This window comes from Pristis pectinata, chromosome 6, assembly GCF_009764475.1.
Source record: "Pristis pectinata isolate sPriPec2 chromosome 6, sPriPec2.1.pri, whole genome shotgun sequence".
NCBI lineage: Eukaryota > Metazoa > Chordata > Chondrichthyes > Rhinopristiformes > Pristidae > Pristis > Pristis pectinata.
The window spans coordinates 94,667,067-94,682,779 of record NC_067410.1 but is presented as its reverse complement, the minus strand read 5'-3'; the positions used below and the strand labels follow the sequence as shown (position 1 = coordinate 94,682,779).

Here is a 15,713-nt window from a genome sequence, read left to right as displayed (position 1 = left end):
ACGGTTTGATGACAGATTTTTACTTCAGTTTGGACCACATTGCAGCCATAAAATAATATGGTTGTGGACCAGAAGAGATGGAGAGCCCTTTCTTGTTTCTATTTAGGGGAAGTATTTAGGGTACAACACCCCAAGCCCCATAAACAAAAATTCTCAGTGTATACTCCAGTGTTAGTTGCTCCTGGAGGCAGTAGTGGCAAAGTAGACTTTACTGAATCTGCCCTACAGCCATATTATCTTTACGAAAATCACTGAGTGGACAGTGGTACTTCCTGAAGTAGAACAAAATCTGGTTGGCAGCTGTGTGGAACTAGGATCCCCTTTCTCGATTTAGCATAATTTTACACAAACATTCAGGTGAGTTCAAGTTGCAAAGCAGAAGAAAATCCACATTATAATCCTACCTGATAAGTATCAGTGACAACAATATAGTCTCAGTGATGTTCAGAAAGCTTTTCTTTTCTGAAAGGACAAGCTAAAGATGAACACTCTCCTCTATTTGGTTGATATTAACATACTTACCCTTGTTTCTTCAATTAAGAGCTATGTCATATATATTTATCAAAGTTAACTTTATAGTAAAATACAGCATGATTTTACCCAAAAAGTTTACTCACAGTAAATGAAAATCATAAAACTGTATAATTTCTTCTCTTAGTGCCAATTAAGTCATTAATCCTCCTAGAAGTCAACAAGTTAGATAAAGTTGCTCTGAAGGGGATTTTACATGAGCATATTAACTGGTACACTATTTCAGGAAATTAGATCTTAACTGTTACATGGTTGGCTTGCTTTTTTTGAAGAAATAATATATTTTGTTTTCCAGCTGCATTGTGTTTCAACTTTAGTTGAACAAGTGTGGATAAATTACACCACTGCATCTGTGTCCTGTCACCCTGAAGCTCCAGAAGCGGTAATTTTATTATTCATTCTTTGTTCACCATGTTAATTTCTGCACAAATTGTACTTTTGACTGCATTTCAAAGACTATGTGATGAATTTGATTAATATTAGGAAATTCAACTCATCAGCTTGATAGATACTACTTGGTTCCACTTCTGGCAAGATGAAAACAGGGGAACTTGTTAGCTTTTATTATTGCAAATAAGGGTGATTTGTTAAATGCTTCCTTATTCATCCCTATGTCCTTGTATTAGACTTTAAACATAGTTTAACACTGTCACCTCTCCCCTTTTGTGATCCCTGATATTATTACTCCCCTCTTAAATACTTTGTAGCTAGGAATGTTTGGCTTTCTGCAATGCTATGGGTTAAGTTACACTTCTGTTAGTGCTATTATATCATAACCCCTCTCCACTACAGTGTTACCAACTAGCTACCAGTCTATTCTAAAGTTATTTTTGCTACTTTTGAAGATTCAAACTCAAGCACCAGATATTTTGTCAAATAAGACATTAATGTGGGAGCTATTAAAGTTTTTGTTATCATGAAAATCAAATGCGTTAGAGAATGGCCACATATAATAGAGTAGATACAGGGCACAGACAATACACAGATAATACAGCAGATAATACAGGAGCTGGCTGGTTAGCAGTAAGTTGTGTTTTTACAAAGCATCTTTAACATAGAAAAAGACCTTCAGTTCAGCTCTCTACTTCTCATTTCCCTATAATTACCACTCATTTACTGTTTATTTTTCTAACTATCCTCCCTCATTTCCAAAGGTGGGGGTGTACTATCCCATATAGTGCAATAGTACGAGCATTCCTCTTTCTCTTTCCTCGCTCAAATGACTATGCTTTATATGAGTATTTCAAATTATTGAACTATAAATGAGACTGGAGTCACACTGATGCACAAAGAAATCAACCTTGAGTCAACATTAGGTCTGGGGACCTCAACATCTTCTCCATATCCACTCTATCCAGGCCTTTCAATTTTTGGTAGGTTTCAATGAGATCCCCCTCATCTTTCTAAACTCCAGTCAGTACAGGCCCAGAGCCATCAAACGCTCCTCATACATTAACCCGTGGAGAGGATGCTTCCAGCAGTGGGAGAGTCTAGGACCTGAGGGCACAGGCTCAGAATACTTAAAGCGGAGGTTGCCTTCCTTACTACCAACTCAACCTGCAAGCTAACCTTTAGGGAGTCATGCACTAGGACTCCCAAGTCCCTTTGCACCTCCAATTTCTGAATTCGCTCTCCATTTAGAGGGCAGGCATGGTAGTGTAGCGGTTAGCATAACACTATTACAGCGCCAGCAACCTGGGTTCAATTCCGGCCACTCTCTGTATGGAGTTTGTACATTCTCCCCGTGACTGCATGGGTTTCCTCCGGGTGCTCCGATTTCCTCCCACATTCCAAAGACTTACGGGGTAGGAAGTTGAGGGCATGTCATGTTGGTGCTGGAAGAGTGGTGACTGTTATGGGCTGTCCCCAGCACATTCTATGCAAAAGATGCATTTCACTGTGTGTTTCGATGTACATGTGACTAATAAAGAAACCTTATCTTATTCCTTCTACCAAAGTGCATGACCGTACAATTCCCTACACTGTATTCCATCTGCCACTTCTTTGCCCATTCTCCCCACAAGGCCATCAATTCCATCATCCAGATCATCAACATATAACGTGAAAAGTAGTGGACCCAACACCGACCCCTGAGGAACACCACTATTCACCGGCAGACAATCAGAAAAGGCCCCCTTTATTTCCACTCTTTGCCTTCTGCCAGTCAGCCAATCTTCTATCCATGCTAGTACCTCTCCTTTAATACCACGGGCTGCTATCTTGTTTAGCGGCCTCATGTGCGGCACCTTGTCAAAAGCCTTCTGAAAATCCAAGTAAATGACATCCACTGACTCTCCTTTGTCTATCCTGCCTGTTACTTCCTCAAAGAATTCCAACAGATTTGTCAGGCAAGCTCTCCCCTTAAGGAAGCCATGCTGACTTTGGCCTATTTTAGCATGTGCTTACAAGTACCGTGAAATGTTATCCTTAATAATGGACACTAAAATCTTACCAACCACTGAAGTCAGGCTAACTGGCCTATAGTTTCCTGTCTTTTGCTTCCCTACCTTCTTAAAGAGTGGAGTGACATTTGCGACTTTCCAGTCCTCTGGAACCATTCCTAACTCTAGTGATTCTTGAAAGATCACTACTAAGGCCTCCACAATCTCTTCAGCCACCTCTTTCAGAACACTGGGGTGTAGTCCATCTGGTCCAGGTAACTTATCCACCTTCAGACCTTTCAGCTTCCCAAGCACCTTCTCCTTAGTAATAGTGATGACACTCACTTCTGTCCCCTGACTCTCTCTAATTTCTGGCATGTTGCTGGTGTTTTTCACAGTGAAGACTGATGCAAAATACTTATTCATTTCGTCCGCCATTTCTTTGTTCCCCATTACTACTTCTCCAGCATCATTTTCCAGCTGTTGAATGTCCACTCTTGTATCTCTTTTACTCTTTATGTATCTGAAAAAAATTTCAGTATCCTCTTTTATATTGTTGGCTAGCTTATATTCATATTTCATCTTTTCTCCCCTTATTGCTTTTTTAGTTGCCTTCTGTTGATTTTTAAAAGCTTCCCAATTCTCAAGCTTTCTGCTAATTTTTGCAATACTATATGTCCTCTCTTTTGCTTTTATGCTGTCTTTGACTTCCCTTGTCAGCCACGATTGCCTCATCCTCCCTTTAGAACGCTTCTTCTTGTTTGGGATGAACTGATCCTGTGTCTTCCAAATTACTCCCAGAAACTCCTGCCATTGCTGTTCTACTGTCATCCTTGCTAGGGTCCCCTTCCAATCAACTTTAGCCAACTCCTATCTCATGTCTCTGTAGTTTATTTTTCTGTAGTATATTTCTCAAAATTACAGAAATAGTTAGACCTCTGCATAGAGATTATGGTGCAGACCTACTTCCTAAATCATTGTAGAGAACCAAAATTTTGAATTAATATGTTGCTCTACATTCCCTCTTCAGAAGGAGTCCTGCAATGGGACCTCCATGGAATCTCTGTGTTAATGCAAGGTGTAATTATGTGCAGGGAGGAAAATGTCACCTTTAACTAACAAATTACATCAGCATCTATAGTCTATACTTGCAAATCCATTCTTTACAAATGGATTTACAATTTTGTTTCACTAAGTCATCAGAAGAAATTCTTCTATATTAAAAGTAGACATGAAATGCCATCAAATCTTATTCTTAACACCTTTTGTCAAGGATTTCTGAAATAATTTTTTTCTGAGGTGTACTAGACAAATAAGTATTGAATTCCCTGCATGTTTGTGCCAGAAAACAGGCATCACTTGTGTTTCAAATATATTGGGAACCTAGGAACCCAGGTCTTCATGGGAGGGACATTTCCATTTGAAAATAATCTCCAGACACTAATGATATGTTAAAGTAATCATCCAAATCCTAGTATTTTCCACCACATTTGCCCTGATTGTAATATAGGTCTGTATGTCAAATGCATTATTACATGCTGGGATGTATGAATGAAATTCCGTTTATAGATAAAGTAGCCCATGCTATTAGCTTTGTTGTCGATTGATTTGGAACTTTGAAATTTGAAACTCTGTTGAGGCCAGTTTTTTTTATATCTGGTTCAATATGAACATCTACCACTTGGCCTATTACTGCCAACGATGGAATAAAATGCTGGGACGGGAGGACTACAGAGAGGTATAGTGCAGCATTATACAACACAAAAGGTCTTGTGTGGCTCTTCAAAAAAGATATTCAATTTGTCTCACTCCTCTTTTTTCCCATTGCACCCAGGAAAAAAATACCCTCTTCAAGTGAATCAAACATTGGTTACTGCCACCTACAGCCCTTTTTTAAGCATTCTTGCCCCGGTCAAAAGGTTCAATTTTCAAGTCCCACTCCATAGACTTGAGCACAAAAGTCCAGCCTGACACTCGGTGCAGTTTTGAGGGAATTTATATTGTATTTCTGATGAGAGATGACATAGTAGTATTGTGGTTAAGTTACTGAATTGGTAGCTGGAGTTCTGGTCCATTATTTGAAGAATTTTTTAATTTCAAAAATAAACTTCATTCAAAAAAAACATATACAAAGGAAGAAACAGTGCAAAAAACAAAAAACCTTAACATTCATGGTTGTTACATTCAGTAGTGTAAAACATTAGAGAGAGAAAAGAAAACACACAAACAAACAGAGCACCATTGCCACTTACGTGGCTCCCTGAGGTGATATCCCTTTCATTGCTCGAGGGGCTTCCCCACCCACCTCTGCCCCTCCATGTGCAGTAGTGGAAGGGGCCTATAGTGTGGTCCTTCCCCACAGATCCTTAGCATTGGCTGCACCCAGCTTCACTGTGTCCCTCAGCACATACTCCTGCAACCTGGAGTGTGCCAGCTGGCAACATCCCCTTACAGACATCTTATTGTGCTGGAAGACCAACAAGTTTCGGGCAGACTAAAGGGCATCTTTCACCAAGTTGATGACCTTCCAGCAGTACTTGATGTCCGTGTTGATGTGTGTCCCCAGGAACAGCCCGTAGATCAGAGAGTCCTCTGTTATGCAGCTGCTGGGGATGAACTGGGACGCAGACCCTTGCATCCGTCTCCGCGCTCTCTTAGCAAAAACAGTCTGCAAAGAAGTGCGTGGCCATCTCTTCCCCACTACAGCCATCCCAAGGGCAGCGTACAGTGGGGGTGATGTGTTGTCTGTAGAGGAAAGCTCTGACTGGGAGGGCACTTCTCACTGCCAGTCAAGCAAGATCTTAGTGCTTGTTGGTCAGGTCTGGTGATGAGGCATTCTGTCATATGGTTTGGACCGTTTGCTCTGAAAACAAACCCACAGTCCATAGTGTCCCTGTCCCGCATTGTCTGCAGTACGTTCCACGCTGACCACTGCCTGATGGACTTGTGGTCAAAGGTGTTTATTTGGAAGAACTCTTCTACGAAGGACAGGTAGTGTGGCAATGTCCAGCTGACTGGGACGTTGCGTAGTGGAGGGGCCAGGCCTATCTTCTGCAACACCAAGGACAGGTAGAACCTCAGCACGTAGTGACACTTGGTGCCCGTGTACTTTGGGTCCACATACTGACTGATACAGCCACACACGAAGATGATCATATGAGCTTTTTTTTAACCAAAATAAACTTTATTCATAATAAAAGACAAACAATATACAATAATAAAACAGTGCAAGCCTTTACATTCTTGTACAGATCAATCATTAGTGTTACCTTTTTATATAAAAACACAGCACCGATGCCATTTGTGTGGCTCCCTGGGGGGCTACCCAATCCCGTATTTACAATATTTAAGGGGCTTTCTCACCTAACCCTTCCCCTCCCTCTCCAGTGGTCAAAGAATGCTAAAGTGTAGTCCTTCCCCACTGAGCCCTTGCGTTGGCTGCACCCAGCTTCAGTGCGTCCCTTAGCACGTACTCCTGCAGCCTGCAATGTGCCAGTCGGCAGCATTCCCCTATGGACATCTCGCAGTACTGGAAGACCAGCAAGTTTCTGGCAGACCAAAGGGCATCTTTCACTGAGTTGATGACCTTCCAGCAGCAGTTGATGTCCGTCTCTATGTGTGTCGCTGGGAACAGCCCGTAGATCAGAGAGTCCTCTGTTATGCAGCTGCTGGGGATGAACCGTGACAAGGACCCTTGCATCTTTCGCTACACCCTCCTTGTAAACCCACAGCCCGCAAAGAGGTAGGCGACTGTCTCGTCCCCAGTGCAGTCCTCTCGGAGGCAGCGTGCGCTGGGAGTGATGTTCCGACCATACAGGAAGGATCTGACTGGGAGTGCCCCTCTCACTGCCAGCCAAGCAAGGTCTTGGTGCTTGTTGGTGAGTTCTGGCGATGAGCCATTCTGCCAGATGGTCTGGACAGTCTGCTCAGGGAACCACCCCACAGTATCCATCGAGTCCTTCTCCTGAAATGTCTGCAGGATGTTCTGTGCTAACCACTGCCTGATGGACTTGAGGTCAAAGGTGTTGGTCTGGAAGAACTTTTCCACGAAGGACAGGTAGTGTGGCAATGTTCAGCTGACTGGGGCATTGCACGGCAACGGGGCCAGGCCCATCCTTCGCAACATCAGGGACAGGTAGAACCTCGGCACTTATTGCAACTTAGTGCCTATGTCCCTTGGTTCCACACATAGCCTGATGCAGCCACAGACGAAGGTGATCATCAAGATGAGGGCGACACTGGGGACACTCTTGCCCCCATTGTCCAGGGACTTGTGCTTGGCGACCCGTTGGGCCCGCTCCATCTTGGATCCCCAGATGAACCGGAAGACGGCACGGGTGATTTTCAAGCCAGAGGAGTGAGGAACAGGCCACACCTGCACCAAGTATAGCAGCCCTGAGAGCGCCTCACACCTAATGACCAAGTTCTTCCCAGTTATTGAGAGGGAGCGCTGTTCCCACTGCCCCAGGCTCTGCTTCACCTCCCCAATCCGTTCCCACGAATTTTTGTTGCATGCCCCAGCTCCTCCAAACCAGATCCCCAGCACCTTCAGGTAGTCAGGCCTGAAGATGAAGGGGATGTTGGATCAGTCGGGCCAGTTGCCAAAGAGCAAGGCTTCGTTCTTCGTGCAGTTAACTCTGGCCCCCTATGCCAACTCAAACTGGTCACAGATGCTGAACATATGAGCTCTGTTGCCACCTGTGAGGAGTTTGCACATTCTCCCTGTAATTGCATGGGTTTCCTCCAGGTGCTCTAATTTCCTCCCACATCACAAAGATGTGGAGGTTGATAGGTTAATTGGCCACTGTTAATTGCACTTAGTGAAGGTGGGTGGTAGAATTTGGTGGGGAGTTGCTGGAATGAACATGTTAAGGGAAATAGGATTGCTCTGTGATCCTGGAACGAAATATGCAAATAAAATATGGAAATATTTAAATTTACTAGTTTAACAAATATAGTACATAGACAATATTCTCTTTTCCGCTCTAAGTAAACCAAATAAATAGTCTAAACTGTTTGAATTGGTGATGATTACAAAGATATTTAATAACATTGAGTTTCCCACTCTATAGGTCTTGTTTGGATACGGGGGTTGGGGACCATTTCTAGCAAGGCGCCCTCAAGAAGGCACTGAAGAAGGGTTGCACTCTTCTTCGGAGACCCCTGAGTCTGCAGAAGTCCATGACCTCAGTACCTGCCCAGGAAGACCATGGAAGCCCTTACATCAAGTTAAACCTGCTCTTCCACCTGTTGAGGATCACCATGACAGTCAAGGACAAACTACAGTTACCTGAAGCCATGTCAGCTTATCAGCTTCTGCACGATCAATATGTATTACCATTGGCGGCCTACATTAATATTAAAAGAATTACATGAATTAGAAAGTATAAAAAGATATATGGTTGTAATTTCTAAACCCTTGTTTCCATTATCTCTGCCCTTTTCACACAATACCTTTATTTTATGTCCAGTTGACTGGGACGTTGCGCGGTGGAGGGGTCAGGCCTATCTTCTGCAACACCAAGGACAGGGAGAACCTCAGCACGTAGTGACACTTGGTGCCTGTAATTTTGAAGAACAATGAAGCTAGGTTTTCAGTTGTGGATTTGTGTAAGGTATTGCACCACTGTATAAATACTCATGGCTCCATCACATTTGTGAAGCTTTAATGATTCCAGACATTTCTTCCACTGTAAAATATGCAAAGTTAAGAAAGAGGAAAAGCTTAAAATAGCAATTGGAATTAACTCTAACTCTAAATTGGAATTAGAACTCTAACAATCTACTACCAATTATTTGGAAGTCATGATGACTCTCTGGGGGGGGGGGGGGGGGGGGATGTTTACCGCTCTCCCTTAATGGTTCTCTTGAAACTCACCGTGACCACCATTCCTGTTGTCCTTCGAAACTCACTGAGGATCTGTTTCCCACCCTCCCTTGAAACTCACTGGAACTCTGGTTTCTGCACTTCCTTGAAGCTCACTGGAATCCAGGTTCCTGCAATTCCTTGAAGTTCACTGTGATGATTGTTCCCACCCTCCCTTTCAAATCATTGAGGCTCCACTGTATAAAACTATCATATCTGGAGTATTACGTGCAGTCTGGTCACCTCATTACTGAAAGGATGTGCAGGCTTTGGAGAGGGTGCAGAAGAGGTTCGCTAGTGTGTTGGCTGGATTACAGTGTATTCGGCATAAGGCGAGGTTGGACAAACTTGGATTCTTTTCTCTGGAGTGTTGCAGGCTGGGGGGAGCGGTGGTGCAACCTTATAGAAGTATATAAAATTATGAGAGGCAGAGACAGGGTAGATAGTCAGAATCTTTTTCCCCGGTGGAAATGTCAAATACTTAAGGACATAGCAAATAAAATTTAATTCAGATAAGTGCGAGGTGTTATATTTCGGGAAGACGGAGTAGGACTTTCAAAGTGAATGGTAGGCCTTAAGGAGGTTGTAGAACAAAGGGATCTGGTTCCCTGAAATTGGCATCACAGGTAGACAGAGTGGTGAAGAAAGCTTTTGGCATTTTGGCCTTCCATCAGTCAGGGTATGGAGTTTAGAAGTCGTGATGTTATATTGCAGTTGTACAAGACGTTGGTGAGGCCGCATTTGGAATGCTGTGTTCAGTTTTGGTCACCTTGCTATAGGACAGATGCCATTAAACTAGAGAGATTACAGAAAATGAGGATGTTGCCAGGACTAGAGGGACTGAATTATTGGGAGAGGTTGGGCAGGCTAGGATTTTAATCGGAGTGTAGGGGAATGAGGGGTGATCTTACAGAGGTGTATGAAATAATGAGGGGCATGGATAGGGTGAATGCACATAGTATTTTCCCCAGGGTAGGGGAATCAAGAATTAGACGGTATGGATTTAAGGTGAGAGAGGAGAGATTTAATAGGAACCTGAGGGGCAACTTTTTCACCCAGAGGCTGGTCCGCATATGGGATGAACTGCCAGAGGAAATGGTTAAGGCAGGTTCGTTAACATTTGAAAGGCACTTGTACGTCAATAGGAAAGGTTTAGAGGGATATAGGCCAAATGTAGGAAAATGGGACTAACTTTAATGGGCATCTTGGCCAACAGGGACGAGTTTAGCTGAAGGGCCTGTTTCCATGTTATCTGACTCCAGGAGTTGAGTTATAAGGAGTGAATGGATAGGCTGGGACTGTTTTCCCTGGAGCAAAGGAAGCTGAGAAGTCACCTTATAGAAATTTATAAAATCATGAAGGGCATAGATAAGGTGGATGGTCAGTCTTTTTTCAAGGGTAGGGACATCTAAAACTTGAAGACATAGGTTTAATGTAAGAGGGGAAAGATTTAAAGGGGACCTGAGGGGCAAATTTTCCACACAGAGGGTGGTGAGTATATGGTACGAGCTGCCAGAGGAAAGTGGTAGAATACAGCATTTAAATGATATTTAGACAGAAAAGGTTTAGAAGGATATGGCCAAACACAGGCAAATGGGACAAGCTCAGGTAGGCACTTTGGTCGGCATGGAAGAGTTAGCCCAAAGTGCCTGTATCTGTGCTGTATGATTCCATGGAAATGGTCTCTAAGCATGTTGCATGTTGCATGAAGTTGGATATTTCTGTCTATTGGCATATGAAGGACCTGGAAAGAAAATTGCAGATTTCGTGAACCTTGCTGGAAATCCACAGCTTTGCTTTATGTGATTGAATCATGAAATTGAACCATGTACGACACAAAAACATTGTGCTACATAATCCAGTATTTTACTGTGGCTGAGGTATATTACAAGAAATTCACCTTGTAAGAAGTGTACCTTTAGTGAACTTAATTTATTGTTACTGCAAAGATGGGAAGATCCCTCATATTATGGAGTTTTATATCCTCCCTTCAAACCCACATCTGTCCTACATATCTCCCAAAATTACTTGCAATAGATTAATGAGTCTAAATACTTTAACTTCCACAAGCTTTCCCACCTCTCCTTTGATTCCTCTTGTACTTTTTTTTAGTCTGTGCATTGAAAAACAGGTATTGCAGTTGTACCATGAACCAGATCTAAGTCCAAAAAAACGTGTGGATGGAATTCTCCAATAAGGCACAACATAAGCTAGGGTGAAACAGGAATTCTGGGCTACCTTCCTGCCAGCATATTTATTTGGTGTACTAGCCATTGCATGTAACTACTTTCTCCTTTTAATAGGAATCTTAAAAATAAACAACATCTTGTGGTTAGGAGAGTCACAAATACAATTACTACATTAATGATCTTCCTCTGTCTTGGCTAAGCTACTATGCACAAAATTGTCTTTTGCCAGTTTAAATTATTCACACTATTCCGAGGTTCTGTAATGGAGGAGATTACTTTAAACACAACTAAAATCCGTTGCATACAGCATTTAGAGATCAAGACCTCAGAAACTCATGATCTTCTGCGAAGAGGTTATCCCAGCCCTCTTCTATTTCTTCTGAGACCTGGACAACCAACAGCCATCATCTCAAAGCAGTGGGAAAATACCACCAATGCTGTTTCTTCAAAATCCTCTGAATTCACCAGAAGGAACTACCATAAATGTATTAGTATTGGTTTATTATTGTCACTTGTACCGAGGTACAGTGAAAAGCTTGTCTTACAAACTGATTGTACAGGTTAATTCATTACACAGTGCAGTTACATTGAGTTAGTACAAAGTGCATTGATGTAGTACAGGTAAAAACAGTAACAGTACAGAGTAAAGTGTCACAGCTAGAGAAAGTGCAGTGCAATAAGGTGCAAGGTCACAACAAGGTAGATCGTGAGGTCATAGTCCATCTCATTGTATAAGGGAACCATTCAATAGTCTTATCACAGTGGGGTAGAAGCTGTCCTTAAGTCTGGTGGTACGTACCCTCAGACACCTGTATCTTCTACCCAATGGAAGAGGAGAGAAGAGAAAGGGTAGGTCTTTAATTATGCTCACTGCTACACCAAGACAATGAGAGGTAAAGACAGAGTCCAAGGAGGGGAGGCTGGTGTCCATGAAGCACTGGGCTGTGTCCACAACTCTCCGCAGCTTCTTGCAGTCCTGGACAGAGCAGTTGCCATACCAAGCCGTGACACATCCAGATAGGATGCTTTCTATGGTGCATCGGTAAAATTTGATGAGAGTCAAAGGGGACAAACTGAATTTCTTTAGCCTCCTGAGGAAGTAGAGGCACTGGTGAGCTTTCTTGGCCATGGCATCTACGTGATTTGACCAGGACAGGCTGTTGGTGATGTTCACTCCCAGGAACTTGAAGCTCTCAACCCTCTTGACCTCAGCACCATTGATGTAGACAGGTGCATGTACACCACCGCCTTTCCTGAAGTCAATGACCAGCTCTTTCATTTTGTTGATACTAAGGGAAAGGTTGTTGCTCTCTATCTCCTTCCTGTACTCCGACTAATCGCTGTTTGAGATACGGCCTACAACAGCGGTATCATCTGCAAACTTGTAGATGGAGTTAGAGCAGAATCTGGCCACGCAGTCATGAGTGTACAGGGAGTAGAGGGCTGAGGACGCAGCCTTGTGGGGCACCAGTGTTGAGAAAAATCATGCCGGAGGTACTGCTGCCTATCCTCACTGATGGCGGTCTGTTTGTTATAAAGTCAAGGATCCAGTTACAGAGGGAGGTGTTGAGTCCTAGGTCTTGGAGTCTGGTGACAAGCTTACTTGGAATTATTGTATTGAAGGCAGAGCTGTAGTCAATAAACAATAATCTAATGTGTGTGTCCTCTCCAAGGGCAATATCCCCACACTGCCTGACACCAGACCCCTGAAACTGACACTCTATTCTGAGCATTGCCAAGTGACAGCATTATCAGGGGGACAGAAGAAAAGATTAATGGATGTGCTCAAGGTCTCCTTGAACAAATGCAACATCCCTACAGATTCCTGGGAATCTCAAAGTGGAGATGAAGCATCCCAGGTGATGTATAAGCAGCTGAAGGCATGCACCACTTCACAAAGTTCCCATTCACCCGCAACCCCCCCCCCCCCCCCCATCTGTGGGAGAGCCCACAGTTCCCATTTTAGCCTCGTCAGCCATCTCAGAAGCCACAAAACAGGAGAGGAAGCAAGTCCTCCTCAATCCCGATGGTCAGTTTAGGAAGATGATCTTTTTAAAATGGCACAGTAGCATAGTGGTTAGCGTAACACTATTACAGCGCCAGTGACCTGGGTTCAATTCCCGCTGCTGCCTGTAACAAGTTTGTATGTTCTCTCCGTGCCTGCTTGGGTTTCCTCCGGGTGCTCCGGTTTCCTCCCACATTCCAAAGACGTACGGATTACGAAGTTGTGGGCATGCTATGTTGGCGCCAGAAGCGTGGCAACACTTGCGGGCTGCCCCCAGCACATTTTTAGCAACGTAAAAAAGACGCATTTCACTGTGTGTTTCGAGGCACATGTGAGCAATAAATATCTTATAAAAATGGAAGAATTTTCAAGGGAATGGATTCCTCTCCTAAATATAACAAGAGGTAACTACAACATTGAACTTAACTACTGAAAATGGAAGACCTGACCGTGTAATTAACGGTGTTTGGAAGTAGAGCCCGACTTTAATTTGCTTCAGCGGGCCTGGCCGGATCCTGGGTTCCGGAGCCCCCTCCCTCCCCGCGCCTGGCCGGACCCTCGGCTCCGGAGCCCCCTCCCTCCCCGGGCCTGGCCGGATCCTCGGCTCCGGAGCCCCCTCCCTCCCCGGGCCTGGCCGGATCCTGGGTTCCGGAGCCCCCTCCCTCCCCGCGCCTGGCCGGACCCTCGGCTCCGGAGCCCCCTCCCTCCCCGGGCCTGGCCGGATCCTGGGGTCCGGACCCCCGGGCCTGGCCGGACTCCCTCCCCTTCCCTCCCTTCCCCGGGCCTGGCCGGACCCCCTCCCCTTCCCTCCCTTCCCCGGGCCTGGCCGGACCCCCTCCCCTTCCCTCCCTTCCCCCCCTTCCCCGGGCCTGGCCGGACCCCCTCCCCTTCCCTCCCTTCCCCGGGCCTGGCCGGACCCCCTCCCCTTCCCTCCCTTCCCCGGGCCTGGCCGGACCCCCTCCCCTTCCCTCCCTTCCCCGGGCCTGGCCGGACCCTCGGCTCCGGAGCCCCTCCTTCACGAACATGTTCTCCCCCGCCGCGCCCGGCAGGGGCGCACGCGCAGCACGGACCAATCACAACCGACGTAGAGATGCGCAGGCTCGGTGGCCGTTTCGTTGCTAGGCGACAGAAGGACGCACTTGAAGAAAGATGAAACTGAAGAGGTTCCTCCTGCGGTATTATCCGCCAGGTAACGCTGGGGGAAAGGGTTGGAGGGTGTTAGAGACAGGTTGGGGTCTGCCTGCCTGGTGGGACTGGGGGGGGCGCACTGGCCTGCCTGGTGGGACTGGGGGGGGGGGGGGGCGCACTGGCCTGCCTGGTGGGACTGGGGGTGGGCGCACTGGCCTGCCTGGTGGGACTGGGGGTGGGCGCACTGGCCTGCCTGGTGGGACTGGGGGGGGGGCGCACTGGCCTGCCTGGTGGGACTGGGGGGGGGGCGCACTGGCCTGCCTGGTGGGACTGGGGGGGGGGGGGCGCACTGGCCTGCCTGGTGGGACTGGGGGGGGGGGCGCACTGGCCTGCCTGGTGGGACTGGGGGGGGGGGGCGCACTGGCCTGCCTGGTGGGACTGGGGGGGGGGGCGCACTGGCCTGCCTGGTGGGACTGGGGGGGGGGGGCGCACTGGCCTGCCTGGTGGGACTGGGGGGGGGGGGGCGCACTGGCCTGCCTGGTGGGACTGGGGGGGGGGGGGCGCACTGGCCTGGCGGGTGGGACGGGGGGGGGGGGGGGCGCACTGGCCTGCCTGGTGGGACTGGGGGGGGGGGGGGCGCACTGGCCTGCCTGGTGGGACTGGGGGTGGGGGGGGGCGCACTGGCCTGCCTGGGGGAACTTTCTATCTGTTGAGATCATGGTGGGAGATCACTGTTTGCCCGCTAAGACTACCAGTCAAGTTGTACCAAGGTGAAGGGCATTGCCTGGACACCAGGGTGAGGATGCACTGTCTTCCAGGTGATGTTGGGGTGAGAGTTACTGCCTTTCAGGTGAGCCTGGAATGAGAGGTCACTGCATGACATGAGACTGGGGAAAGAGGCATTGCCAGCCAAATGATACTGGGGGTGCAGAGTCACGAGCAGCCAGATGAAGCTAGGGTGAGGAGGCTTTCTTCCAGGTGAGGTGAAAGTAGGGTGAGGGGGCACTACCACGCAAGTCAGACCCAGGTGAAAGGGCACAGCCTTCCAGGTCAGACATGTGACTGTGAGGGAGCACTGCTAACTAGGTGAGGGTCACTACCTGGTCAGATTGGTTCTGTAATGGGGAGATTACTTTAAATACAACTAAAATCTGTTGCATACAGCATTTAGAGATCAAGACCTAAGAAACTCATGAGAGGGCACTGACTGTCAGGTGAAGCTGTGATAGGCCACCATGAGGGGGAATTGTCATCAGGTGAGATAAGTATGAGGTACTGTCTTTCAGGTGAGATCCAGGAGAGGAGGCTCTGCCTGCCTTAGTGAAACCAAGGTGAGATGGAACTGCCAGCCAGGTGAGGCTGGGGTAAGGGACACTACCAGCTGTCTGAGATCAGCATGATGGAGTACAGCCAGCTAGGTCAGACTAGGTAAGGATGAACTGCCTGTCATGTGATGCTGGGGGAAAGGAGCGCAGCCTATCAGGTGAGGTGTGTATTAGAGAGCATTGCTTGCTGGATGATGTTATGGGTGAGGACTAGTACCAGGTAGGTGAGACCAAGGTGAGGCAGTAACCTACTATGTAATGCTGGGTTAACAGTACTCAAGCGGCTTG

General features: G+C 46.5%; 2 protein-coding genes across 3 annotated transcripts in view; both read left to right on the top strand.

Moving 5' to 3' along the window:
* The window catches only part of LOC127571095 (kininogen-1-like), a 32,995-nt gene extending 24,690 nt beyond the window's left edge, over nucleotides 1-8,305 (top strand). The window contains exons 6-7 of the mRNA XM_052017154.1: nucleotides 827-913; nucleotides 7,985-8,305. Coding sequence (XP_051873114.1) covers nucleotides 827-913; nucleotides 7,985-8,206 — 309 coding nt within the window. The 3' untranslated portion in view covers nucleotides 8,207-8,305. The remainder of the gene's footprint in view (nucleotides 1-826; nucleotides 914-7,984) is intronic.
* Nucleotides 8,306-14,051: 5,746 nt separating this feature from the next.
* The window catches only part of daw1 (dynein assembly factor with WDR repeat domains 1), a 31,722-nt gene continuing 30,060 nt past the window's right edge, over nucleotides 14,052-15,713 (top strand). For both annotated transcript variants that reach the window (XM_052017149.1, XM_052017147.1), the window contains exon 1: nucleotides 14,052-14,161. In XM_052017149.1, the coding sequence (XP_051873109.1) occupies nucleotides 14,122-14,161 (40 nt within the window). In that variant the 5' untranslated portion in view covers nucleotides 14,052-14,121. The remainder of the gene's footprint in view (nucleotides 14,162-15,713) is intronic.